At 45.4% G+C, this 27,633-nt stretch overlaps 1 protein-coding gene and 1 pseudogene across 3 annotated transcripts; both read right to left on the minus strand.

Moving 5' to 3' along the window:
* Nucleotides 1-1,099: 1,099 nt before the first annotated feature.
* LOC308229976 (ADP/ATP translocase 3 pseudogene) lies at nucleotides 1,100-3,478 on the minus strand (annotated as a pseudogene). Its single transcript has one exon. The product of its transcript is annotated as an ADP/ATP translocase 3 pseudogene (transcript).
* An 850-nt stretch (nucleotides 3,479-4,328) lies between these two features.
* Nucleotides 4,329-27,621, minus strand: LOC308226703 (coatomer subunit gamma-2). Of its 2 annotated transcripts, XM_080628661.1 has the most exons (24): nucleotides 27,521-27,621; nucleotides 25,385-25,437; nucleotides 24,248-24,328; nucleotides 23,163-23,234; nucleotides 21,939-22,018; nucleotides 20,751-20,826; nucleotides 20,216-20,308; nucleotides 19,195-19,281; nucleotides 17,417-17,574; nucleotides 16,390-16,523; nucleotides 15,830-15,897; nucleotides 14,806-14,994; nucleotides 13,802-13,897; nucleotides 13,147-13,390; nucleotides 12,542-12,617; nucleotides 11,764-11,867; nucleotides 10,839-10,964; nucleotides 9,454-9,516; nucleotides 9,197-9,336; nucleotides 8,459-8,630; nucleotides 7,093-7,190; nucleotides 6,299-6,437; nucleotides 5,835-5,933; nucleotides 4,329-4,841 (listed from the first exon to the last, which is right to left on the minus strand). In XM_080628661.1, exons 1-24 carry the CDS (start codon nucleotides 27,555-27,557, stop codon nucleotides 4,711-4,713), a joined length of 2,616 nt encoding a protein of 871 aa, XP_080484787.1. In that variant the 5' UTR covers nucleotides 27,558-27,621; the 3' UTR covers nucleotides 4,329-4,710. The 2 variants fall into 2 exon arrangements, with proteins under 2 accessions (XP_080484787.1, XP_080484788.1); XM_080628662.1 differs by lacking the exons at nucleotides 25,385-25,437; nucleotides 27,521-27,621 and adding an exon at nucleotides 25,260-25,381.
* Between the last annotated feature and the right edge of the window lie 12 nt (nucleotides 27,622-27,633).

Below are 27,633 nucleotides of genomic sequence, written 5' to 3' on the forward strand. Positions count from 1 at the left end.
GAAGTTTTTAGTGACTCTATCTTTGAAATTTATTCCCTATTTTTTATGTCCCTTCACTAAGGAGGGTTTTTAAGCCTCTTGTAAGAGAAAAGGGCTATGTAAAGGAGGTTCAAATCTGACCTCCTCAAGCTTTGTGTCACAGCCTGAAGCCCTCCCTACCAGAGGGTTTTACTGCACATGATGGGAAGGTTCTTGACTTCAAGGGTTTCTGTGTATTTTTAAATCAAATGAATCCAAATACTAAAGGCTGGTAAGTTTGATCAGTAAATGAAGAGCTGAGTGGTGCTTATGTGTTAGTTCACAAAACCTAATAAAAACTAGAAAAAGACAAGCTCTCTTCTAAGGAGAGAAGGTTAAACTTGCAGATATTGAAGGACTGGGTTTAGCAGACTCCCATCTTCAGTTCCCCTTGATTAAGACCAGTCCTGTACCTCTCACGGGTGCAATGAACTGATTTACTATGAGAACATCCCAGGTCTTCTCTGTGGGAATATCCCATGTGTAATTTTAGCCAGTGCAGTGTATGCTCTGAAATGTTTTAGTGACTGAACTTGATAAGTTAGACACCATTCTGGTATTTGATATTACCAGTGTGGCACATGTGGCTTCTCTTTCCTCCAAAGTTGAGTGTTCTGGGTTTTTTTCTGCTGCAATTTCCACTTAATAAAAGGACAAACTTGCCATACAAGTATCATATACACACCTATGTGTGACCTTGCAGTCCAGTAGAAGTTGCAATGAGTTAAATGTGGCTTGGCTCGAGGATTATTTTTCCTTAAGCTGATCCCTGCTCTCTTGCAGTGACATCAGTGCATGTGTATCAAGGTATTGTTGCTCTCTTTTGTTTCCCGCAGGTCATCCAGGTTGCCTCTTTATCTGATGAAACCTTAGAAGTGACAAACAAGGAGATCCGCAAGCTGGAAGGTAACAATATTTGTTGTAGGCACAAAGAGAAGGAGCTATAGATCACTGTCATATGGTGAGCTGAATCCTGACAGACAGAGGTGACTACTCAGCAGGGGAAAAATAACTTCACTTTTGGCCTGCAGCCATTTCATTTTGTGAACAGCAACACTCCTAAACCAGAAAGGCTGCAAGTAAGAAAGTCCTCATGCTGCCGAGTTTATTGTAGTAACTCAGTAGATATCATGCATCAAGAACTACATATTTATTCTTCAAATTAGATCTTTGGCCCTTAAAAATCATATGGCTCTTTATTATTAATATGAGGCTGTTAGTAAAACATCCTTATAAGAGGATGAAATAAGGCTATCTTTGAGAGACACACTTTCTCCTAAGAACAGGAACTGGCTTAAAACCTGCTTGCTTATTTCCTGCAGCATTTTAACTCTTTGCACCCTGTTCTCTCCCCAGATGGTGAGTCTGCTGCTCCACATCCAGATGCTGAAGTCACAGAAGGGACAAATGGGAAAGGAAGCCCTGACAGGACACCCAGTCCAATCCTGTTCCTAAACAATGCAGGGGCTGGGGTTTCCTATCGCTCCACACTGCAGAGGTGCCTGATGATAATACACCATTTCCTTCCTGTCATAGCAGATAATTCCTTTTATCCAGCTAGTTTTTTTAATTGCTGTTAAATAGCTTTATCTTGTATTTCTCATTAAAGCCTGAGTTTGGAGGTCTGAAAGTGTGAGCAAGAGGGGGGTTGGCAGGTTCTCCTGTCTGAGCCTGGTTTGAGGCTGTAACCCAGCCCTGTGGCCACCTGAAATGGATGATCAGGAAATCAGAGAATCATAGAATAGTTAGGGTTGGAAAGGACCTTGAGATCATCTAGGTCCAACCCCCTGCCCTGGGCAGGGACACCTCCCAGTAAATCATGCCAGTCAAGGCTCTGTCCAAAATGGCCTTGAACACTGCCAAGGATGGAGCATTCACAACCTCCCTGGGCAACCCATTCCAGTGCCTCACCACCCTCTCAGTAAAGAATTTCTTCCTTATATCCAATCTAAACTTCCCTGTTTAAGTTTGAACCCGTTACCCCTTGTCCTGTCACTACAGTCCCTGATGAAGAGTCCATCCCCAGCATCCTTGTAGGCCCCCTTCAGATACTGGAAGGCTGCTATGAGGTCTCCACGCAGCCTTCTCTTCTCCAGGCTGAACAGACCCAACTTTCTCAGCCTGTCTTCATACGGGAGGTGCTCCAGTCCCCTGATCATCCTTGTGGCCCTCCTCTGGACTTGTTCCAACAGCTCCATGTCCTTTTTATGTTGAGGACACCAGAACTGCACACAATACTCCTCCAAGTGAGGTCTCACGAGAGCAGAGTAGAGGGGCAGGAGCACCTCCTTCGACCTGCTGGTCACCTTGCTGCATTCTCCCAACAGGAAGGTGCTTCCTATGTCCACAGTGTCTGTGCTGGACAACCACATCAGCCACTATCAGAAGCTGGAGGATACAACAGGCTTCCTGAATGCTTATCTCAACTTGATCAACTCCTGAGCTGCTGCACTTCAGTTCTTAACAATATGTGTATTTCTGGGATCTGGGAGCATGCCTTTTGCTGTATCATAGATCCCAAAGCAGGCAGCTCTATAGATGATGATGCCTTGGACAGACACATTGAACCCTTGGTACAAGCCACGCAGACCATCAGACTTGGTAATTTTGACTAGACAGTCCCCTAGACCAGAGAATTCTCTGTCTGTGCCAGCTCTTCCAACATCAGCAGCCAAACGGGTTCTTGTAAAACCCAAGGGGTAGACAAAGCAGAGGGAAGTGGCTCCAGCTGCACCACCAGAAGCCAGGTTACCAACAAAATACCTCCAGAATTGAGTGTGCTTGTCTACACCTCCCAGTAACACCTGCTTATCCTTAAAGGCAAAGTTGAGAGCTTGAGTTGGGAAGTATCTGATGACATTGGCCAGGCTCCCACCATGAAGACAGCACTCCTTGCTCCTTTGGAATACGCACTACACAATCGATGATACCCTTGTACTGCTTATCAGCAGCAATCTCTTTACTTGCATGTTGTACCTGGAGCAGGAGCTTCACCCACTCGATGGGCGCCACCGCAGTCTTGCTGATGAGGAAGGAGATGGCCTGGTCTGCCATGTTCCTGCCATGCTGGAGCCGCTGGGAACGAAACGCCACTGCCGCTCAAGCCGAAAGCTCTTGTTCTGGGTTTACATGGCAGGCTTTGGGGGCAGGAAGAAACCTTGATTTTTTATCTCCAGATCCAAAACTTTGCATGAACAACCTCATCTTTGGCTACCAAACTGCTGCATTTATGCAGGTAAATCCTTGAAGCACCAGAAAAGATGAGGCTGGGATAAAAGATGAGCTTGAAGGACAACAGGAGCACATATGTCTGTTCCAAGAGTCCTTATTTACCTTCACTGTGAGGCCATGCTACATGTCACAGGTAGACAGGACCACCTGCAGCCAAGATCTGATGCTTATACTCCCACCATGGATGCAGTTGAAATGATATCCCTCTGCAAAGAGTTGTAATACTTGACCAGCTTGTCAGGCCTGAAGGATTTGAAGTAGAGTTTGCCTACACTAACTACAGTAGGAGAGCCAGATCTGTAATCCCCCAAGTACCGGCAATGATGCTCTGAACACATAAAGGAGCATTTAAAGATTATAATTACCTTCAGTGACCTCTTTTTAATGGCCAATGACCCAAGGGCAAGCTCTAAACCTCAACATTTTTACCACTTCCCTTGTTTCTCTGCTCTTCAGTTGAACAAGCAGAGCTGCTCAGTGAGGATGCACCCCTGCGACTACCTCAGGAGCTTTGCTGAAGCCTGGTTGTAGCTCCACCAGGGCAGGCTCATGCCTCTTTCACTAGGGCAAGCTGAAGAAGCAGCACTGGGCCTAGCAAAAGCCAATTTTCTTGTGAGCAATAGCTACTGGAGCCACGGGGATGTAGGACAGGTATTTAAAGTGGTATTGAAACAGTATTCCTTCTTTCCTTCCTCACCCTGACTTGATAACTAAAGAAACAGCAGACCAGCAGAGAGATGGAGAACTTCCCTCATAAGGAAGTTACCATAAGGTCCCTCCTTCCCTGTCTCTTCCCAGATTTTGATATGGGATGCTTCACACACCAGTGTTTGGGATTATTAACATAAGGCTCAGCACTGACTATGCTTTTGGAGGTAAAGGTTAATCTCTCGCTCTCTGTACACTGATTTTTCCATGTGGAACAGAGGAGATGAGCATCAGGATACCATAAACTTGGAGGCTGTGTGGGTTTTAACTGCTTATGTTTGAACTTTCCTAGTGTCCCTTTAGGAATAAGGAACTTTTTCTGAGTAAGCAGCCACCATGGGCTACTTTTTCTGTACTGAAACAGCCAGAACTAGAACAAGAAATGTCTGTTTTATTACCAGTACTTCAGATGAATTCCACCACTTGGACCAGGGTTTATTTTGTGTTAATAAAAATCAATTTTGACAAACGTCTGATGCCATTTTTCTGCCCACCTGCCTCTTTTCCCTTCCCTGCTCTACTGCAAGCAGCCGGAGATGCAATAAGTTAGATGGGAATGCGTAAGTGACAACAAGGGAAGGGACATGGGAAAGGCTCAGTTCCAGCCACCTATTGCCACTATTGTAACATACAAAATATACCAAATGGAGGAGTAAAAACTACATGCAGAAGGGCAGACAGGCTGCTTGGTAGCTGGTAAATACCCAACCAGTGCTTGCTAAGGGGGTTTCCACCACCATCCTGCTGTAACACTCAGCCTACAGCAGCCAGGATGACATCTACAGGCGTTTCTTCTTTGCTTCTAACAGTCACCTGCATGGTGACGCCATCTCCGAGCGCGAGCCTGGATCTCACCAGCACATCACAGCCACCTCTGTAGACACCTGAGGGGACAAAGCAATGTTTGAGAGTGGCTTTAGGAGATGACTTGAAGAGATTTTCTTGTAGACATCACTTTAGGAGAGGCTCAGTGATCTAGTCCTAACCCAGGAGCCATCAACAGACACACCGAGCCTATGAGAGTGGCAGAGAAGGGGGAAATGACAAACAAATACCCAAACCCCCAATTTCTCCTAAGATCTTGAGGCCAAGACCAAAGATAACAGATAATGCTGTAATTAAAGAGAGTCAGCAAGTGTTGCTGGAGCGCTTGGCTGACTTAAATAGGTAAAAAGCAGAAAGTGGGTAGCTGAAGCTCACTTCTGGTTTGAGAAGGCCACACACACTGCAAGGCTAGTACACTGGCTCAGTGCCCTTGCCCTTAAGGGAGAAATAGTCCTGAGGATGGAGCCAGGAGGGGGCTCTGCTCACTCTGCTCCCAAGGAACAAGGGATGAGACAGGAGAAAACAGCCTCAAGCTGCACCAGGGCAGGTTTAGATGGAGCTGAGGAACAATTCCTTCCCCAAAGGGTGCTCAGGCATTGGAACAGGCTGCCCAGGGCAGTGCTGGAGTCACCGTCCCTGCAGGGATTTAGAAGACTTGTAGATGCGGTGCTTAGGAACATGGTTTAGTGGTGGCCTTGGCAGTGCTGGGTTAACAGTTGGACTCTATGACCTTAAGGGTCTTTTCTAACCTAAATAACTCTAGGATTCTGTAAGAAGCTGTGAGTACTGCAGGTCAATTCAGGATGTGTCTGTAAGATGGTCCTAAGAATCCCCTTCCAAGATAAGCACAGGCAAGGAACTTAGGTGTCTGCTCTGAAAGTTCTTCATTCAAAGGATTCACTACCATTCCCATAGGCAGAATACATCCATTTTGATCAACACAGAGAAAAACCTCTCAAAATAAGAGCAGAATCTCCCAACCCATTCCCCTCCCTTCACTAAAACCCTGTGGGGCCACAGGGCCATGGAATTCTGCAGTCTTGAGTACTTACCAGCTAAGTAGAGCGTGTGAGAATTCTTGTTCTCTGGCACTTTATCTGACCTCTCACAGGGCTGCATGCCCAAGAACTTTATGATGTTATTGACAGCTTCTGCATGCAGAGATTGAGGATGAGAATTACCTCCAGGTTAGTGCCAAGCTTTCTTCTCCTCTAAGCACCAATGTGGGTTAACCATTTCCATTCAGCAGCTTGACTGCAGCCCCATCAATACTCCTACTTTGCCATGTCTGCACAGCCCAGGAACCCACCCCTTCCTCCACCCGGCTTCAGAAGAGCAATGCCAAAGTTCCACTCACTATAATCCCAGCATTGCAACACAAAACCTTGTTGCTGGGACATGACTTCCCATTGGAAGGCACCAAATTCTCCTCCCACACACCAAATATATCCCCAGCATGGCAGATTTACCAGGATTACTATGTGGATCACCAATAAACAAGAAGAGATCATCTTACCATCAAGGGTTTTAATGGAACTAAGTGCAAAGGTTTCTTCTTTCTCAAAGTCATCTCCCACTTCTTCCCATGCAGCTGCAAAGTTTGGCTTTAAAACCTTCTGAATATGATCAGACATGGTCACCTCCAGGTCTTCCAACTGACAGAAAAGCAAAGGAGATTTTAGACTTACAGAATATAAGGAGTTAGAGAAATGATCCTCATCTTAGAAAGAGAAAGACAAGAGAGGCAGCAGCATTTTGCCAAGAGAACCCTGGCATGCCTGGCTTTAATTGCAGAAGCATATAGTAACAGCATATAAAAGCAGAGAGGAAAAATAGTATTTATTGTGGTTATCTATACAGCTTAAACACATTTACTCAAACATGTGTGAGGCTAAAAGAGAGCAGAAAATGGGGCAATCACTTTGGGAGTCAAAGCCCATTATAGCTTCTACTGGGCAGTTGAGGAGAGACACTCTCAGAATCCAGAAGGAGCCTTTACTTCCTCCAAGCCCCAAAACCAGGCACTTTCCTGAGACCTGACTTGTATTTCCATGAGTGATAACATGAACACAATAAACAGAAGTACAAATGCCTAGGAGAGATTGGGCTGGAGTTCTGAAAACAGACAAAGGAAGTTATTCCTTCCTTCCCTTTCTAAACCCACAAATCCTTTCTCCATAGGGCACAACAGGAGGCAGTATTGTGGTGTTTCAGGCAGGTTTGCTGCTCTCTCCTATCAGACTTAGATCTGAAAGGAAACTGTCAGCCCAATGGCCGCCTGTATGAAACTAAAACAAGTTCTGAACTTACCACATATTCATCATCATAGCCATCTTCTTCTGGGACACCCGTGTTTGGGTCACAGTCTCGAACAGTGAATTTCATTGTGCAACTGAAAGTACAAGCAACTGGGGAGGAGAGAAAAGCCTGTAGGTTAGTGATACTGCAGTTCCTTCTGTTCAAGCAAAAAGAGACCTGAAAGAATCTACATCAGCTTTGCCCCAGGAGACATGGATGTGGTCAGAGCACTTTTCAGCTGCATATATATTTCCACCAGGCTCCCCAGGTTTAAGATGAAGGCCAAAGGAGGATCTCAGAAGAGGAGTATGCCAGGGCCATAATGTAACAAGCTCAGGCCTCCCAGAGTGAAAACTCTGACAGGAGAAACTCTGCAAAGGGTTTCTGAAAAATGGATCATGAGCCAACCCCACAGGTCAGAGAATTCACACTAGTTCTAATCTTCCCTGGTATTAAAGGGATAACCAAGAAACCCCCTTGCTGATGAGCCGCATCATGTTAAATCAACTGCAAATGGGCTGACAGGCTGAGAACATTGGTGCTATTGAGCCTGGAGAAGTGAAGCTGCGTGGAGACCCCAGAGCAGCTTCCAGTGCCTAAAGGGGCTACAAGAAACCGGGAGAGGGGCTTTGGACAAGGGACAGGCCAAGGGGAATGGCTTTCAACTGCCAGAGGGGAGACTGAGATGAGCTCTAAGGCAGAAGCTCTTCCCTGTGAGGGTGCTGAGGCGCTGGCACAGGGTGCCCAGAGAAGCTGTGGCTGCCCCATCCCTGGCAGTGTTCAAGGCCAGGTTGGACACAGGGGCTTGGAGCAACCTGCTCTAGTGGAAGGTGTCCCTGCCTGTGGCAGGGGTTGGAGCTCGAGGAGCTTTAACGTCCCTTCCAACACAAACCAGTCTGGGATTCTACATCCAATGAAGTTTCTTGTAAATGTGAATAACAGCAATAAAGGGAAGTTTTATGCAGGCCCAGACTACTGATATTTTATTTTCTATTTGCATTTTCCTTTCACTGATTCTGTCCTTGAATACCACAAAAATCCATGTTTTCAAATCTGCTCCTTCACTGACCGAAGGCAGTAAATTCCATTTCCTATTACCTGCACTAATTCCCATTACCTCTCCAATCCTCTTCAACATCCCATTTGCAGAAATACTGTTGATTATTTCAAAAGGTTTACACTATGTTGTAAAACTTGTGTGTACTATCTTGCACAAACACAGGTTCTACGTGAAAATCAGCACATGACACATGAGAAACAGTCAGTTACAGAATCTCAATGTATTCCCCAAACCCCACCTCCTCAACATTTCATTCTGTACTCCCAAAGCTTCATTTGAAGGACGTGTTGTGCAGAACAACTCCCTCCCAACAGGTACCTGCAGTGGAGTCATCCTGTGGGATCTGGACGAGAGTGTAACACATGCCTGGCTGGTTGTAAGCCAGGCTGGGTGCTGGGATGAAACAGATCACATCATAAGCATCTGATGGCTCCATCTGCACAGTGACTCTCTCCAACAGCTGATCATTTAAGGTGTTTGTGCAATCAAACTGCAGAAGAATACATTGAAAAGGACTTGAACATAGAAGAAACATTCCTAATCAAGACTTTTTCCCTCAAATCCACAGTATAAAGCAGATTCCCACTTCGTTGAACAAGCTGCTGTTCTCAAAACCAGCTTTTCTCTCCAGGTTTACTAAAAATCCTTAACACATGGGATCATAACCCCATCCTTATTTGATTCTTGAGGAAAGCAGCACACCCCCCCCTTAATTCTACACTGCAACTCCCCTGAGACAGAAGCTGTACTTCCCAGGGCACTGCTTATGCTTCATTTAGATTAGATCAATGGCAGAAGCTCTTCCCTGTGAGGGTGCTGAGGCGCTGGCACAGGGTGCCCAGAGAAGCTGTGGCTGCCCCATCCCTGGCAGTGTTCAAGGCCAGGTTGGACACAGGGGCTTGGAGCAAGCTGCTCTAGTGGAAGGTGTCCCTGCCTGTGGCAGGGGGTTGGAACTGGAGGAGCTTTAAGGTCCCTTCCAACCCAAATCACTCTGTGACTCTATGATTAAAGGCCAACTCCAATTGCACCCAGGCAAAAGCATGTAGCTTCTCTTACCTGGAAAACAATGTGATTTGTGAAGACATGTTTAATACAACAAACAAAATACTCTGTTTCTGCTTCTGTGAGGTGCACTGGCTCTGAAGACTTGAACAATGGGCCCAAGCTCTTGAACTCTGGAATGGCTGCCAGTTGTTCTAGGCAGAAAGGAAAAGAAGGTGACACTTGGTGAAATGCTTGTTCATTGCTCCCTCCTGACCTGTTAACATCCTCCCAGCACTTCAAGCACTGGAGACCCACTGTTCTTGTCTCACCTTGAAATATATCCTGCCGTGAAGGTGCAACTTTCTCAGGCTTGCTGGTGACAAGGGCAATCTCTGGAAGAAGAAACAAAGACTTTGTGCTGTCACCTACATCATTGAGGAGTTTTAAATGCTGTTATAACTCCACTGAAAACGCCTTAACCTGTGGTGTTGCGCACATTCTGCTGTGAACTATTGCCAGTTTGGTTCCTCACACGTACATACTGAGATATCTGTACCACAAGGCAGTATTGGATTGTAAGGAGAAAAGAGGTGTTTGGGTCTCATGAGACCCCACTTGCAGCACTGTGTGCAGTTCTGGTGTCCCCAGCATAAGGACATGGAGCTGTTGGAGCAAGTCCAGAGGAGGCCACCAGGATGATCAGGGGTTGGAGCAGCTCCCGTATGGAGGCAGGCTGAGAACACTGGGGCTGTTGAGTCTGGAGAAGAAAAGCTGCGTGGAGACCTCAGAGCAGCTTCCAGTGTCTGAAGGGGGCTACAAGGATGCTGGAGAGGGACTCTTCATCAGGGACTGTAGTGATAGGACAAGGGATAACAGGTTCAAACTGAAACAGGAAAATTTCAGTTGGATATAAGGCAGAAGTTCTTCCCTGTGAGGGTGCTGAGGCACTGGCACAGGGTGCCCAAAGAAGTCATAAATGCTCCATCCCTGGCAGTGTTGAAGGCCAGGTTGGACAGAGACTTGGTCTAGTGGAAGGTGTCCCTGCCCTTGGCAGGGGTTGGAACTGGATGATCTTAAGGTCCTTTCCCACCCAAACCAGTCTGGGATTCTATCATTCTATGACAAAAGCACACTTCAGTGCAAAATATTCAGAAAAAAAGCTGGAAGAAGGAGGAGAAGGGGGAAAACCCCCTCAAACTCTTCTTAAAGTTGCACAAAGTCAGAATGGAAGAACTGTGCAAGAACACTGAAGAAAGCCAGTGAAGTGACTGAGCACTCCTGGAATGTATCCACTAACCAATCTGATCAATGTACAAACTCCTCTCTAACAACAAAACTAATAGAACAACCAACCACAATCTTGCCAACCCATGTTTCTTTGGAAGAAGCGCTCTCTTCCTTTATCTGTGAAGATCAGGGAGGCTTCTGCAAAGTCAGTGATGCTATACCCTGTTTAGCTGAGCCACCACATGTCTTGGCCTGAGTCTACTGGGATGGAGCCAACTTACAGACACCAAGTTTCACTATGGCAACCTGAATGCTTATAGCTTTGTCCATGGCCTATTTAAACATCGAACCCCAGACTGGTTTGTGTTGGAAAGGACCTTAAAGCTCATCCAGTTCCAGCCCCCTGCCATGGGCAGGGACACCTTCCACTGGAGTAGGTTGCTCCAACCCCTGTGTCCAGCCTGGCCTTGGTTAGTCTGAATGTTACCTGTTTTCTGTTCAAAGACTGGTGCAGTAGCCAGTGGAACTGTTTTCATATCAAAAGGTTTCTCAGAAGGCTCCAGGGTGTATTGGTGCAGGGCTTTCTCCATCCCAGGAACAGAGACTGTCAATCCTGCAAATAAACACAGGCAGAAAAAGTCAGTTTTAACAGCAGGAACTGTCAGAGGCCCATGGCAATAGGGTCTACATGTGAAGAGTGTGAATTCTGGATGGCCCACTGCACCAAAAGCAGTAAGATGCCCGAGTCTGAAAATTTACCCGTGTCTTAGTTACCCTCCTTGAGATATAAGCAAGAAAGATTATTTAAAGAGCTCTTCTCTGAAGCCTGTCCATTGGTTCAGGCTGCAGAGAAACTCTTGTGAGGAATCTAGAGTTTATAGCTAGATGCAGTTTGGACTTCGGCTAATAAAAAGCTGGCAAAAGCATGTTTGTGTCTCAGTAAACACAAACACACACTAAGTACTCCACAATGCTAGATAGGATAAAAACACTGCTCTGCAGATGATACAGGAAGTTGTTATTCCAGAGGGAACTGCAGTCTGAACAGTTCACTCCAGAAAAGTCATCTTGCAGTCGTCTCACCTGTGTTGAATACTCTGCTCCCATGGACTCAACTACAGACCATAAAACAGTTTTATAACCAACCCTGGCAACAAGATGTGGCATCCTCGCTTTGTAATGGAGACGAGGATGCAAAGATTAAGAAACTTGTCCCAAGTGACAGATGGAAGAAGCAATGATGAAAAAAGCTTAACTCACACTTTGAGCTAAAGAACTTGGGCCAGAAAAAAAAAAGTTGTGTCCTTTGTAGTTATTCTGACCCGAGTTACATTAGAGAAAACTATTACAGCAAAGCCCCCCCGTAATAAAGTTAAATAACAGCTCATAAAATAACCCTTTCCATCACTGACCATTAAAGATATAGGCAGCATTCAGTGCTACCTGCCTCTGCTGTAGGACATTCAAGTAGAAGGTTGCTCTGTCCCGAACTTCATCATCACTGTCTATCATGCACCTGTGTTGGGGAACAAAAGGACGGCAGTCAGCCGCTGAGGACATCAGGAGAGCTGAGTTAGAAATGGCATCAAGATTGGACTTGATACTGCAATGATGTTCTGAGATCTCTCAACAGCTAGTCAAATTAGACAAGAAAATTGTTCCTACAACACAGCAGTTGAAATTTAAACATGTCACATCAGAAAACCAAGATTAAAGGAGATGTATGAGTTGTTAACACCAGGCACACTCACTAGGTTATAAAATATACACCTTCAAACCTTACGAAGTTCAACCAAGCCAACTGAAAGGTACAGAAACTTGTGACATGGTGTATGGCATCACTACTCAGCCATACACAAATGTTATTCATGAGTAACACGGAAATATGTCTTCTTGCTTCAAGGGATGCAAAAAGATGTGTACATATAGGAACGCAGATTTATTACCTGCAGACGTATGTTCTCAGAGCTTACTATCAGCTGTTCTAATCACATCTTTCACTTGCTCATCTCCAGCAGTGCTTTGCTGCCTTCAGCTGGAAAGGCTGAAGGGAACCACCTCCCAACTCCTCAACTGGTATGTTGTAGCAACCCCAGTCCAAGTTCTGACCAGACCTGACCTTGCTTCTTCTGTGGAGCCAGACCAAGTGTCACCAAGAAGCTCAGCACAGGTACAGCCATGTCCACTCACCTCTGCAACAGCACCAAGATGCTGGGAAGAAGATTCTCATTCTGGGCACCAAACTTTGCCAGTGCACTGACAGCAGCTGAGAGGAAAACAGGGAGATGTCAGAGGTGCAAGAGCTATACACAAACACATCCTCAGAGTCATGATTCAAGGCATCTCATCTCAATCTCCCCTCTGGCAGGTGAAAGCCATTCCCCTTGTCCTGTCCCTACAGGCCCTTGTCCAAAGCCCCTTCTCCAGGTTTCTTGTAGCCTTTTAGGCACTGGAGCTGCTCTAAGGTGTCCTGGAGCCTTCTCCAGGATGAACAGAACAGCTCTCTCAGCTTAGCAGCACTGCAACTCTGTTCTATGAGAACTCTTTTTTTAAACTGGAAAAGGGTTTGAACCAGACTAGATGAGCTTTAAGGTCCCTTCCAACCAAACCATTCTGTGATTCTATATGAGGAGATTAAACACACTGCAGGATAAAAACCACCTTCACAGCTGACTCATTCAAGAGCTTGACCTTCACAATGCCTGTGGAATAACCATTGCCTCCCATCCCCAAACCCAGTTTCAGCCCTGAGATTTCCAGCAGACAAGAAACCATCAAACATGAACTGAACTCACCAGCCCTCACAGCCTCATTCTCCAGCACCACCCTGTTGAAGATGAAGCGGATGTACTTGGAAGGGGATGGAGTCCTTGGTCCCTCTTTGCCCAGGAGGTGCAGGATCTTCGTCGCCAGGACAGTGTGTTCACAGTCCTCGATGAACTCGCAGAGGTGAGCCAAGCCTGCTTCCTTACTCTCAGGATTCTCCTCAATGATACTGATTATACAGTCCACAATGGCTCGCTTGTACTCAAAGCCACCCTGGGAAAGGAAAATCAAGGACACTGACGCAGCAGACAGAGCTCAGACCTCAGTGCTGCTCAGTTCCCCTCACACTTCAACTACTTCTTGCCATTAAGAAGAACAAGCATTGTTCATCAAGAGAACAGAGGAGCAGTGTTGGTTGACCTAACAGGGTCTTCCTAGTCCCCCTCATGCCCACAAAGGCACATTTGAGCATCAATTCCAATCAGTTGCTGATGTGCAGACAAGTCTGACCCATGAGATAAGCAAGGTCTTGGTAATCACTCAGACCCCATCATTGCTGTATACTGACCTAAGACAGAAAAGACCCTTCATGCTTGCAGATTACTTATTCCTTCCACCTGACACATTATCAGAGCTTCCCCCCCCATCACCACACAAAGAAAAGTTTGTGCATCATCCACGTACATCATCCCTGAGCATATTGGAGAGGAAGGTCATCATGACACTGTGCTTCCGAGGGTATTTCTGGCACAGAGCACTGATAGCCTGTACCACCACCACCTGCAAACCAACAGAGGAGGACATTAGTCACATGCGTTTATTATGCATAATGAAGTCTATGAAGAACTCACACTTCTCACTAGCTCAAGTTGTCACCGTGACAGATGAAATCAATGTACAAGGATCCAAATCAGGTGGTGGAGTCTCAGCATGAGTGTTAAGACCCCTGTGCTGGCACGGTGCAAGATCTGGCTCTATTAAAGGACTGTAATTTAGGATAGACTCCATTAATTCAAAGCTTCCCCTCACTTCCTCCCTCTGTCCAGTGATGATCCTGACCTAATCCTACCTGAAATAGTTACATTTTGTGGTTAAAACTCTTTGCAATTTAAAATATCTCTAATCCCTATTTCCTTTTCTCATGAACACAAGAACTTAAGGCCACTGTGCACTAGTGGAAACTGCCTCGGTAGAGACATACTATCCTCTACTATATGCCCTCTATTAGTAGAGACATGCTCCTCAAGGCAACTCCATGGTGTAAAAGGAATGGATACAAGTGAACTACCACCCTTAACCAAGTTCTTAGCCAAGTTTAGTCACTATAGAAACTTGTAATTCATACTATTTTCTAACTATCACACTTGAAGTGATATCGACTCAATCAGAGCAGTTAAAATCCCTCTTCCTCTCCAAAGTGACAACCAGAAGGCAGTACAATCGTTTGCAAGACACTGCACAGGAGCCAGAAATCCAACAAACAACATTTATCCTTCCTTGGAGTGGTGGAAGGAAATGACACAGCATATTTCAGTTGGAAAGTAGAGCACTACACCTTCTGAATTTCAAGCTGGCTTTGCTCTATCAGACTAAGCCACTAAAGGATTAACAAATGGGAAAAGCTTCATAATAACAAGAATGGGAGAAAAACCTGCAGCTGGAAAGAGCAGAGGCCTCCAATGCCACACCTTAAACTCATCTGATATCTCTGACACGAAGGAAGAGATCTGTTTCATGAGCCTGTCTACACTGCTCTCACTGCCTGTCTTCAGCAGGGTGGTGATGGCAAGAGTAGCGATGCTGCGGTTGGAGTCAGTGATGAGGTTTTCCAGGTCCAGGTTGCAGGCAGTGACTGCAGATGGATGCTTCATGGCCACCTGCAGGGAATGCAATTCCAAATTAGATGGGAGCAATAATGTAGGATCAGAATCATGGAATGGTTTGTGTTGGAAGAGACTTTAAAGGTCCTCTAGTTCCAAGCCCTTGCCATGGGCTGGGACAGCTTCCACTAGAGCAGGCTGCTCCAAGCCCCGTCCAACCTGGCCTTGAACATTGTGAGGGATGTGGCAGCCACAGCTTCTCTGGGCAACCTGTTCAGAGCCTTATAACCTTTAAACAGCTTCTTCCCAACACCTAATCTAAATCTCCCCTGTTAGTTTAAAGCCTTTCCCGCTTGCTCTATCCCTACTTGCTCTTACAAAATCTAAAATTCAAAGCGTTTGATGGGGCAAGGATTAAGGATTGCAGCTAAACCTACATCACATTGCTGTTGGCAGGATGCAGTCAAAGCTCAGGTTTTTTTGTTTCAGTGTTTCAAATGAACTCCAAGTTACAGTTCATGAGTTTGACAGTCACAAACTGTTTCTGCTGTGTGCAGCTTTGACATCAGAATGTTATTTCCTTCACACACATCCTAGTCACACTTTTGGCACTATTAAATATCTGAGACTTTGCTTCCTTGCAGCTCACAAGTTATCAACCTACATATAGCTCTGTGGTCCAGAAATGAGCAAACAGAGCTTGGATGCAGAGAACATTTCCATCACACCAGGAGATTTGGCATGGAAAAACCAATTCTCCATCATGGAGTATTTCCAAGTAATCGTGAGGGCAGTAACTCTACTTTAGGTAACACACCCTTAGGAACTGAAGTCTGGCTTCCTCTGATGCTCAGAGGTTTCTGCTTGTTTAGAAGGCTTTGGCAGCACTCACTTTATTCAGGGTCCGTACGGCTGCGTATCTCAACACAGGTTTGGGAGAGCTACAGAACAGCTGCAGCACTGAAAAAGAGGAAGAGAAAAATAAGGAAGAGAAGTCACTTGCAACAAGATGTTATAGAGCAAAGAATGTTTACCAAATGCCAGCTCCCAGTACTGCAACTCTAGGCACCTGGAATGTGCAGGGAGCAGAAGGGGAGAGCCCTCACAACCAGATGAGGAAAGCAAAATTGCTTTGAGCCAGCACTTTGATATTGGCAATGCAAATAGTTCAGTCAGAATTCACTGCAGCAGGAAACCAGACTGTGTCTCTTTGAAAGAAATGGAATAGACAGGAAAGTCCAATGAATCCACATTCAGCTACACACTGCTAAACATTCACGTGGTTCTACCCGTAACTTAAAAGGGATCAATGTGGTTCTCATCCCAAAGCCCTCTAATTAGGGAAGAATCAGGAAATTCACAGTTTGAGACCAGTATTTATGTTGTGCTGTCTCTTATGTGCTTTACCACCCTTTCAGCTGCTTGAGTGGTACCAAGGACTCCATGACCAACCTGAAACAGCAGGAGCCAGCTCCCTGGCTGTGCAGTTTGGGAGATGGATGATTGCAGAAGCAGCTTCATAAATAACCATTTCATGCTTGTTCCTCAGACAGCTCTCGATGAAGTCGAACAGTGGACTCTCATGGCTACAACCAAAAGAGGATTCACAGCAGGAATGATGCTGAATTACACACAAACCACTAACACTGCATTTCTGAGAACTTCACTCGCACAGCTAATGTACTGGCTTTTATTTTTCCTAGGCCATCATACTGCTCAACTCATATTTGAGCTCTAATCATTCTATTTACTGTTAAACTATTCATCTTGACATTATCTTCTTTGGGCTAGAAATGCTGCTTTCTAGATATAAATACTTCACCATTAATAATGTATCATTTACCATGAATCATATATCATATTATCACATGTAATATGTTATTTCTATAACAAATATCCACTGATAAAAGAATTTAATCAGATAACTGAACCCTCCTCTGCTAATATGAGGGCAGGATAGGAGAGATCCTTTCGTTCACATCCACAAAATATAGGTAGAACCTTACTGCATTTGAAATCACAGAATCACGCAGAATGGTTTGGGTTGCAAAGGACCTTAAGATCATCCAGTTCCAACCCGCTGCCACAGGCAGGGACACCTTCCACTAGAGCAGGTTGCTCCAAGCCCCTGTGTCCAACCTGGCCTTGAACACTGCCAGGGATGGGGCAGCCACAGCTTCTCTGGGCACCCTGTGCCACTGCCTCAGCACCCTCACAGGGAAGAACTTCTGCCTTACCTCCAACCTGAACTTCCCCTGTTTCAGTTTGAACTCAACACTCCTCGTCCTACCACTATAGTCCCTGATGAAGAGTCCCTCTCCAGCACAGAGAAGGTCCCTTCCAACCCAAACCATGCAATGATTTTACGATTCTATCCATATTTACATTTCCACAAGCTTCAAACCCCACAACTTTTCTAGCTACCCTTTACCTCAAACTATAAGCAGGTTTTGTAATTCACACACTGCCTCTTACTTACCCCTCTTCAGATTCCTTCAGGAGCCTGCTTGCAATTCGGATCAGCAAGCAGTAAGCAAACTGGGATTTCAGGCCAGATTTAGTGAACTTATTCAGCATCTTGGAAACTGCAAGACGATCATTTTTGCGAAGGTGATAGAGCAGCCCCAAAGCATGATACTAGGAAATGAGAAACAAAGATGTGCAGCTATTGAATACACCCCTCAGTGGGAAACGCCAGACTTCAAGACCTAAAAGAGTGCTAGTAATTAGCGTTTCCTAGCTGAAATACCCTCTAACCTCAAATGAACCTGACAAGTTACAAGTATCTGCAGTATTTCTTTCCCCTTCCTGTTCACCATAAGGCAGGCTCAATGCATTCCTGAAGATTAAAAGAGTCATGGAGTTTACTCCCCTTTCTCCCCATTAAATGTCAGAACTTCAAAGGCTCACTGAATTATCCTGCACAGTAACACTTGCATTTCCAGTACACTCAACATCCAGGATATCCCAAGGCCTTTAAATGACAGCTGACCTTATAAAAATGTACAGTAAAAGTACAAAGGAACATTTCTAGTTGCCAAGTTGTTTGCATTTGGGTGTTTTTGCCATAAGACTGGAGTGAGTCCAGAAGAGGCCACAAAGATACTGTGAGGGCTGGAGCAGCTCTGCTTTGGAGCCAGGCTGACAGAGCTGGGCTGGTTCAGCCTGGAGAAGAGAAGGCTTCTTAAGGGGTGACCTCAGAGCAGCTCTAGTGCCTAAAGGGGCTACAGGAAACCTGGAAAGGGGCTTTGGACAAGGGCCTGTAGGGACAGGACAAGGGGAATGGCTTTAACCTGCCAGAGAGGATACTGAGATGAGCCCTTAGGCAGAAGTTCTTCCCTGTGAGGGTGCTGAGACACTGGCACAGGGTGCCCAGAGAAGCTGTGGCTGCCCCATCCCTGGCAGTGTTCAAGGCCAGGTTGGACACAGGGGCTTGGAGCAACCTGCTCTAGTGGAAGGTGTCCCTGCCTGTGACAGGCAGTTGGAACTAGAGGAACTTTAAGGTCCCTTACAACCCAAACCGGTCTGGGATTCTGTGATTAATGAAGCTGCTCACTGGATAAGAACAGACTTGTTTCTGATGGTTAGTCTGTAACACTGACTGAACACACAGAATACCTTGATTTCCACAGCTCTTTGGAGTATTTGTATGAATTATAATTTCACTAACATGGATATCTTACTGATATCTGGGCTAATCTCCATGGTCCTATAGCAACTGCAAATGTTCTGAAGGCCAAGGCAAGAGATGCTGGTGTTGTGGGTGGCAGAGAGATAATTTCTTAGGCTCTTTGAAAACTCAGATTCAAAGCCTTTCTGTGACAACTACTGTGAAACAGTCAGTGGCATCCCAGCCATCAGAAGGTTGGCAGGGAAAGGGCAAGAGCACTGTACTGAAGAGCCAGCTCTTAAAAAAGAATCTTGCACTGGGATTGCCAAACTTGTGAGTTTCTGAAGTAGTTGTTTCCCTCAAGTCACAGTCAGAATCATACAATGATTCTAACAGAATCATAGAATTGGGTTGGAAAGGACCTTATGGTCATCCAGTTCCAACCCCCTGCCACGGGCAGGGACACCTTCCACTACATCAGGCTGCTCCAAGTCCCATCCAACCTGGCCTTAAACACTGTTATTTTTGAAAGAATAAAGAAAAAAGGAAAACCAGTTACTCCTTAATTTAGTTTAAGAACTCATAGAATGCTATGAAAACCCTCCAGTGTGTTAATTGCTTCCTGAAGCAACCACCCTCTAACATACCTGCACCATGATGTTGTCACTAGAAGCTGCTTCTTGAGCTTCATTGATCCACCGCTTGACTACATCGTAGCTGATTTTCATCATATGCTGGAAGAAGCCACAAATGGAGACTGGTGACAAACTAAGATAAGAAGTACAGTGAGGTATCACAAGCCTTGTTTTAAAGGCTTTGAGACAACTAAGGGCTTTGCTGTGTACTTCAGGTAACAAAGAGTAACTCACATCCATAGTTTGTATGGATGCACTTGTTTCTCAGCTGGACCTTTTACCTCCTGCCTTCTTGATTTACCAAGGCAGCCAGCCTCTATGTATCTATAAACCACTGGTTTTCTTACATCTCAGTCTTAGACTACCCATGCTCTCATTTGTATTCTCCTCTTTAATTAAAGAATTCACCTAGCAAGATATTTCCCAGCCTTTTCTCCCAAATAAGGGAGGAACACCAGAGCGAACTTCATCTTTGCCCTTCTATTAGCAAAAATGATCTTGAATTGCAGCAGGGCAGCAATTTCATGGATCTCTTCTTTTCCGGAGCACAAAGCCAACTGCTTTTACTGCCTGTCACAGAACTCATACACTCTTTCACAGTCATGTGTTAGTTCTTCCACAGCACAGGCTGTTTCTTAGTTACTCTCACCAAACCAAGAGACACTTTCATGGTCTTCATTGTCCTTGACTACTCTAAACCAACAAGGCCCTTTCCCAGAGAAACTCGTCCTACACTGACTGCATAGAGAGATGACTGAGCACTTTGCACTTAGTTATTACAATTGATGTACTCTAAGGTAAGAGAACATTAAAGGAGGAGTTTGAGAGGACAGAGTCTGCCTGAGACAAAGGAAAACCCCCCTGCCACTCCTTCTTGTTTATTTTCCAGTGAGCAGATGAAGAAAGAAAAGAAACATCTCAAAAGGAAAAGAAAGAACAAAACAAAGGCCAAGCAAGAGTTACAATTGCAGCAGAGTAGCCTTCTACCCACAACACAACACACAGATTCCCAATCATCTACTGCTTTACTTACTAAGGAAGACACCAATGCAGAACTAGAGACACTGGGGACTTTGTCCACAATAGCTTGTTTCATATATCTCTCAATGGCTTGTAGCATCGTAGCCTGTGAGAGGGAAAAAGAGAAGTGTTGATACTTTGGAAGCAGAGCATAAAAGCAGTATGAGGCAAAAATACACACACAGCATATTCAAAATGCATCATGAACTGTTCTGCAAGGGAGAGATGAGTATCAGTTGCCTGGTCCTGAAGGTTTAGTGACAGAAACAAAGTCTACAGCAAAGCAACCTCAGATCAGAAACCAGAGCTCCAAAGCTCCTGCCTTCTCACTCCATGTTTACAGTGCTCCAGCTCCACAGAGCTCCTTGCATCTGCAGCAGGCTTCAGAGCTGTCCTCCCCACAGCAGAAGTTCCATTACCACTACAAGAATACACCCTGCAAGGGAGTACTTTTCTATTTTAATTTTCTATTTTAGTACTTTACTATTTTATTCTATTTTAAATACACTCCTCAACTCTCCCATGATAGATATATGATTTGTACTTACGTCAGTGATCCTGCAGAGTGCTCTGATGGCCGGGCCTCGGTACACATCTTCCTTCCCTGTCATGTCTTTGGTCAAACTGAAATAATCATAGACACTCTGTTAACACCACTTTAACATGACAATGCCTGGTCTTTTTGTGACATTTGCCTCATCTTATGTAGCTGTTGGTCAAGTTGTTACCACCTAACTGCTGAGCTCTAGTACTGGCTAGAAACAACCTCTTAATAATCAGCTACTTAAGAATTAACAGCATGAGATTCTGTGGAAACAGAGAACATTACAAAATGCACAGTTCATAGAATTAGAGAATTAGAGACTGGTTTGTGTAAGATGGGAACTTAAGATCACTCAGTTCCAAATCCCTGCCATGGGCAGTGACACCTTCCGCTAGAGCAGGTTGCTCCAAGCCCCTGTGTCCAACCTGGCCTTGAACACTGCCAGGGATGGGGCAGCCACAGCTTCTCTGGGCACCCTGGGCCAGTGGCTCAGCACCCTCATAGTAAATAATTCCTTCCTTATATCCAACCTGAACTTCCCCTGTTTAAGTTTAAAATAATATGTTTAAGTTTAAAATAATACACCTTTGCCACACGCCTGGTTCATTCAGCTCAGTTGTTCTTCTAAGTGCTTTCTTTCTACCACATGACATTTTCAGTTAGGTAACAGCAAAGTTTCAGTTGCTGAGCAGCTTTAAAAAAATATAGAAAATAAACCACAAATACATCAGAGATCCCATTTTGCTCTCCAGCAACTATAACATCTATCCTGTTGTCCAAAAACCTGACAGTTCAGCTGGAGGACTGAGCTGGGCTTTGCTCTGCTTGTCCCTAACTGCTCTGACAGCAAAGTGAAACAGAAATCAGAGCCTTGGTGTGACAAAACCATCAAGCACCAATAGTTAAAAGGAATCAAAACCAACTCCCCCTTTAAAGAAACCCACAAGAAACCAAAGTTTCACTCAACTGCAAAACTGCAGGCAAACCTCTTGCCTTTTTAGTAAAGAGTAACACCACAGGAAGAAGAAATCAACATTTCATGTGGTAATGCATACTCTGTATCATAGGACAGTTTGTCTTCCTTTCCTTTATCATCCTTCATAATGCAGAATTACAGCAGCTAAAAGAAACACACTGAGATACAGCTACTCGTTTCAGAGCTCTGATACTGTGTTGCCTGTGGTTCTACTACCTGCTTGTGACAATGATGACGTCCTCAGAAATATTGGCCATCTCTTTGATGGTAAAGTAACACATTCTTCTAAGGGTTTGCTGTGAAAATGAAGTGCAGAAAACTATTAATGGCAAGCATAAATAAACACTTCCTACAAGTTTTAAAGTTAAATAAACTTAAAAGTTCAAATATTCAACTTTAAATTTTGAGCAAGCTTTTAAATAGAACACCCTCTTCCTCACTTCTATACAAAGATAAAGCAGTTGTGTACAAAGCACACAAGTTAAATTGTGTTTGATAACTGGGGAATAGCCTTACTGCCAGTTATCAAACAAATCAGGAGAATAAAGATATCTCTATCTTGAAAGATAAGACTAAAACCAAAAACCCATGTTAATCATGAGAGAAGTGAAACATCTGAATGCAGAAGCCTCACAGTTATCAGTTAAAAGCTTTAAACCAAACTTCCTCTTACCTATTTGCTATTGTAAAGCAAATATCCAAAGAGCACTGACACTTGAACTCTTGGAAAGCAAATAACATATTTACATTAATCCCCCCCCACCCCCATTCCAACATGTGGCTACGAGAAAGGTCCCAAGCACTCTGTAGTTCCAACACAGTTCTATGTTCAACCTTCCTCAGTCAAATCTCTAAACACCTGAGGTGCCAGTTTATACTGAACAAAAATTAATGAGTAAAAACTCTTCTGAGTTCTTCTGCTCTGCAAAAGAGATCAGAGAAGGAATTTACGTTGGGCTAAGTCCAAAGTTTAATCTCGCTTTTTTAGGATGTTCTCACCCCTTGACTCCATGCTGATTCCTGAATAGAGGAAGCTGTTCTAGGGAATAGCTGTATTTAATCTACAGGCAACTTTTAAATTCTATTTTGAGTTCAGCAGATGGTGATTATTTGTAAGTGTAAGAAACAGTCATAAAATGATAGATTTGTATATTAAAGGCTTTTGTCATTATTCACATGCTTTAAAACAGTAATTCAATGCAGAAAAGAATAAACCCAGCACCAAAACCAACCTGCAGAAATAACTGTGTTATTATTCAGTCACTTGTTTCCAAACCATGACTTGCCTTCAGCAAGTACTTGGCGTGCAGAGCTTGCTCTGTGAAGTGCTCACCTCCCACATCCCAACATTGAACTGTAGTTGGATGTAATCTGTAGTTACCGCAAATCCAGACAAAAGCAGGCAGGCAGGCAGCAAGTGCTAAACAACCAGGTACTTACATCATTGGATTGAAATAATCTGGTCATTGCAAAAAAAGCTTCTGTGGCTTCAGTGGTTCCAAAGTGTTCACCCTGAAAACAGCACATAAGAAGCAAGAGAAAAACCACCATCGTTACTGAGCTACCTCCACCTTTCAGCCTCCATTTTTAACACCTACCCACACACCACAGATCTTTGCTTTGAGGCTTTTTCTCATGTTAGAAACCATCCCTTGTGTTTCCTGAGGAGTACTTGCCAAATTTACCACTATTAGCTACTTGGTTTCAACAAATGCCATCCACAGCCATACAACGATGGAACAGTTTGTCAAGTAGCCTGTGTTCCCTCTTTTGACATTGCTGGTTTTGTGTCATGCCTAAAAGGGATCTACTTGTTGACTGAATTAAGACTGAACAGCATAGGTCCAACCTTCCTTGATGTTAAACACAACCTGACACACAGGAAACCTGATCTACATGAACACCTAAAGAAAATCTTTCTTATCGTGCTTCTAATTTAGCCCCAGACAAAAAGACACCTTCCTCTTCATCACTTCTTGGCCTATGTTTTTACTTCATCTCAGTCATTCCCACTTTAGCTGGGCAAACACAAGCATCTCCTTAATTGTACAGGGCTGTGATGGTCATAGATCAAGCAGCAGCTCTCACTTGGCACTCACGGAAAAAGCATTAAAAGCTTCAGTGATAAGTATCTCACTCCAGTTAGCAGCAAGTCAGAGGAAAGAACATCATACTAAAGCATAAACACCCCATTCTGGATCTCCTTAAAAAGCTACCTCCCAAATCTGTCAGGAAGAGGTACCAAACTTCTTTCACACTGAAAGCTATCAGAAATTAGAATCATAGCACCACAGAATAGTTCAGGTTTGAAAGGACCTTAAGCTCATCCAGTTCCCCCCTGCCAAAGGCAGGGACACCTCACACTAGACATGTCTCTCAAGGCTCTGTGCAACCTGGCCCTGAACACTGCCAGGGATAGAGCATTCACTACTTCTCTGGCCGCATCACCCTCACAGTAAAGAACTTCTTCCTTGTATTAGCCTTGGGAATATTCATTCTGGCTGGGAAGAAATGATAACACTTACCTGGTTCAGCAAGTAAAGGATTTTGGTAAGGATGTGCAGACATCTTCGTGGATTTATAGGGGTCTCATTAAAGATACGAGCCTACAGAGACAGCATAAAGAGAGTATTACAATGTAACCCAACAATAATCATTTCTCTTTCATCATAAAAAGTAAAGCCATTTGCTTTCAACCAAGTACCTTTTCATTCTAAAAATGTGTCCCAGAGAACATATTCTTGTCATCCAGCTCAGGCATGTTTAGTTTGCTGGATGGGCAGCAGCCTGAGCAAAGGACAACTGTCCACTCTCTGGAACTAGCAAAAATGCTTTAATATAAAAGCGTAACAACTTAATCTTTCCATAGCATCTGTAGCCCAAACACTATTTGATAGTAGTCTGTAGGAACACAAGATGGAAATTACTAAGTTCCTTCTTTTAGCTATTTGCAACCAACAAAATTCAGCATTATTTCACAACAGATTCATCACTTGGAATTATTCCTGGAGAACACAAAGAGAAGCAGGAAAACCTGCCACACACAGTAGGTCGAATGAACATAGGGAAACATGGAGGACACCTCTTGAGTAATAGCACACCGAGATCCCACATGTCCACATGGAGGGCATAAGCCACAGATAATCTAATTACTATACATAAACCCCTCAGAGGGTAACCTTATAGAATCCCGGACTGGTTTGGGAGGGAAGGGACCTTAAAGCTCATCCAGCTCCAACCTCCTGCCACAGGCAGGGACACCTTCCACTAGAGCAGGTTGCTCCAAGCCCCTGTGTCCAACCTGGCCTTGAACACTGCCAGGGATGGGGCAGACACAGCTTCACTGGGCACCCTGTGCCAGCACCTCAGCACCCTCCCTGACCTGCTGCTCACACTGTGGGGGTGCAGCCCAGCACACAGAGGAGGTTCTGGGCTCAAGCACACACTGAAGCCAGGTCATGGGGAGCTTTGTCACCCAACAACCCAAATCCTTCCCCTCAGGGCTGCTCTCAATCCATGTGCATTTAATTTACATACCCTGTGCTTTTAAATTAACTGTTTGAATTTAGCCATTCAAATTTGGGAGTTGCACTGCAGAACTTCCTCAAGCTGCTAACACATTCTGAAGGAAAAGAGTTCAACAGTCTGACAACCATTCATACCTCCTGCAGCACAGCACTCTTCTCCAAATGCTGGAAAGGATTAGAGCCACTACCTGAGGAACAAAAGAGACCTCTCAGTTAAGGAAATGCATTCCTCACAAAAAAACCCCAAAAGAACTGGAGGAACAGCCCCTAAACTTTACAAAACCACCTCATGCTACAGTGAAATCCCCCTTGGAATAACTGATGTTCTCCATCAACAGCTTTGAATCCACTTTCCTGAACTGTATATTAAGAGTTACAGGAGGAAAAGGTGTGGCGGGAGCAGTACCAACATAGCTGGAAAGTGAGGAAGAACAGTGTAATACTCCCTCTTTACATAAAGCCATTTACTCTATTTTTCCCTAGTGCCCCTATTATTATTCCTTCAGGCACAGAATGCACTGAAGGCATCAGGACAGAGCTACTGATCTGGATCTCAAACAGAAGTGCATCAATCAATGCTCCACTAAAATGGGCTACTCAGGAAACTCTAAATATAGTCTGGCTTCCACACATCACAAAATCCTTAGCAGCAGAGTATCCTCATCCTGTAACTCCTCAGCCTTTCAACAGGCCAGAACCAGCCCCTGAGAGTACTTACTTATTGGTGATGACACTTCTCTGTCAGCAGCAGACAGCAGCCTTCTAATCCACATTCCCAGTGAAACCAGCCCTCACAGCTGCTGTTGCAGACACATAAACCCCTCCAAACCCTCACTACTGCTTCTGACCCTTTTCCTCCAACGGTAATTTTTCCTTTTCAGCTCATTTATTCTTTAGTTCTTACATCCAAAACAAAAGGAAACTGAGAATGAAATGCATCTCAGTGCAGCTGGGCTCAGAAGACCTAGCAGCAGCAGCAACAGAAAACTCAAGACAGCATAGAATCACAGAATGGTTAGAGTTGGAAAGGACCTTAAGATCATCCAGTCCCAACTCCCTGCCACAGGCAAGAACACCTTCCACTAGAGCACGTTGCTCCAAGCCCCTGTGTCCAACCTGGCCTTGAACACTGCCAGGGATGGGACAGCCACAGCTTCTCTGGGCACCCTGTGCCAGCGCCTCAGCACCCTCACAGGGAAGAGCTTCTGCCTTATCTCCAACCTGAACTTCCCCTGTGTCAGTTTGAACCCATCACCCCTTGTCCTATCACTCCAGTCCCTGATGAAGAGCCCCTCTCCAGCATCCTTGTAGCCCCCTTCAGACACTGGAAGCTGATCTGAGGTCTCCACGCAGCTTCTCTTCTCCGGGCTGAACAGCCCCAATGTTCTCAGCCTGCCTCCATATGCGAGGTGCTCCAGCCCCTGATCATCCTCGTGGCAAATCAATTGCTCCAGCAGCTCCACAACCCTCTTATGCTGAGGACACCAGAACTGCACACAGTGCTGCAAGTGGAGTCTCCCCAGAGACCAGCAGAGGGGCAGGATCCCCTCCCTGAGCTGCTGCTCACGCTCTTGGGGTGCAGCCCAGTACACGGGATGGTTCTGGGCTCAAGCACACTCTGAAATCGAGTCATGTTCAGTTTCTCATCAACCAATACGCCCAAATCCTTCACCGCAGGGATACTCTGGATCAGTTCTCCACACAACCTGCAGCATCAGTTACTGCAGACAACCTAAACTTAATTTCCAGGAGGTTTTATGGAGCGAAAAAGTGCAAGTGACGGCCTCATCCACAACATCTTTGCCTGACGGGATGGTTTTATCCCGCTCACAGGGTATCTTAATACAGCCGGTGCTGACGCAACACAAACCCCAGCGCATGCAGCCAGCTGCTGCCCAGCTTACCAGGCGGAGGTGCAGCCACCGACCAAGCCCTCTTCTTCTCATGCTATGAGGGAGGAATAGACCCAGCCGCGGCGCGCAAGCTTGCGGGAAACCGCTTCCCTCCAAGCGTGGCCTCAGGGCCCCGGTGGGGGCCCCGCACCCCGTCCCGAAGAGCCGGGAGAGGCTCAGAGGCCTGGGAACGGAAAGCAGACGGTGCTTCCTTCCTCAGCAGCTACCCCCTCTCACCTCAGCGGCCATCACTTCCTCCCTCACCTCAGCGGCCGCTACAGGCCGCGGAACGATCTGAGCGCCTAACGATCGCTCCCCACAGAGCGGTGCCGCCGTGCCCCCGCCCCGCAGCTCGGCCTCGCCACCGCCAGCCCCGTACCGGACTCCTCGTCCTTCTTGTCAAACTTCTTAATCATGTCGCCGTCCGTCACCGTCTTCCCTCGGAGCCGCACCGCTGCGGGGGCGCCCGCCGGAAGTCCCGCCTCCTCAGCC

Source organism: Psittacula echo (assembly GCF_963264785.1).
Source record: "Psittacula echo genome assembly, chromosome: 1".
Taxonomy (NCBI): Eukaryota; Metazoa; Chordata; class Aves; order Psittaciformes; family Psittacidae; genus Psittacula; species Psittacula echo.

Excerpts from the sequence above, each read along its gene's own strand:
- LOC308226703 (XM_080628661.1), bottom strand. The coding sequence starts at position 27,557 with ATGATTAAGAAGTTTGACAAGAAGGACGAGGAGTCCG. Across the intron at positions 13,391-13,801 it reads CCAATATGCTCAGGGATGAT|GGTGGCTTTGAGTACAAGCG; the intron begins GTACGTGGATGA and ends TTCCTTTCCCAG. Across the intron at positions 12,618-13,146 it reads GAATGAGGCTGTGAGGGCTG|CTGCTGTCAGTGCACTGGCA; the intron begins GTGAGTTCAGTT and ends TTTTCCTCTCAG.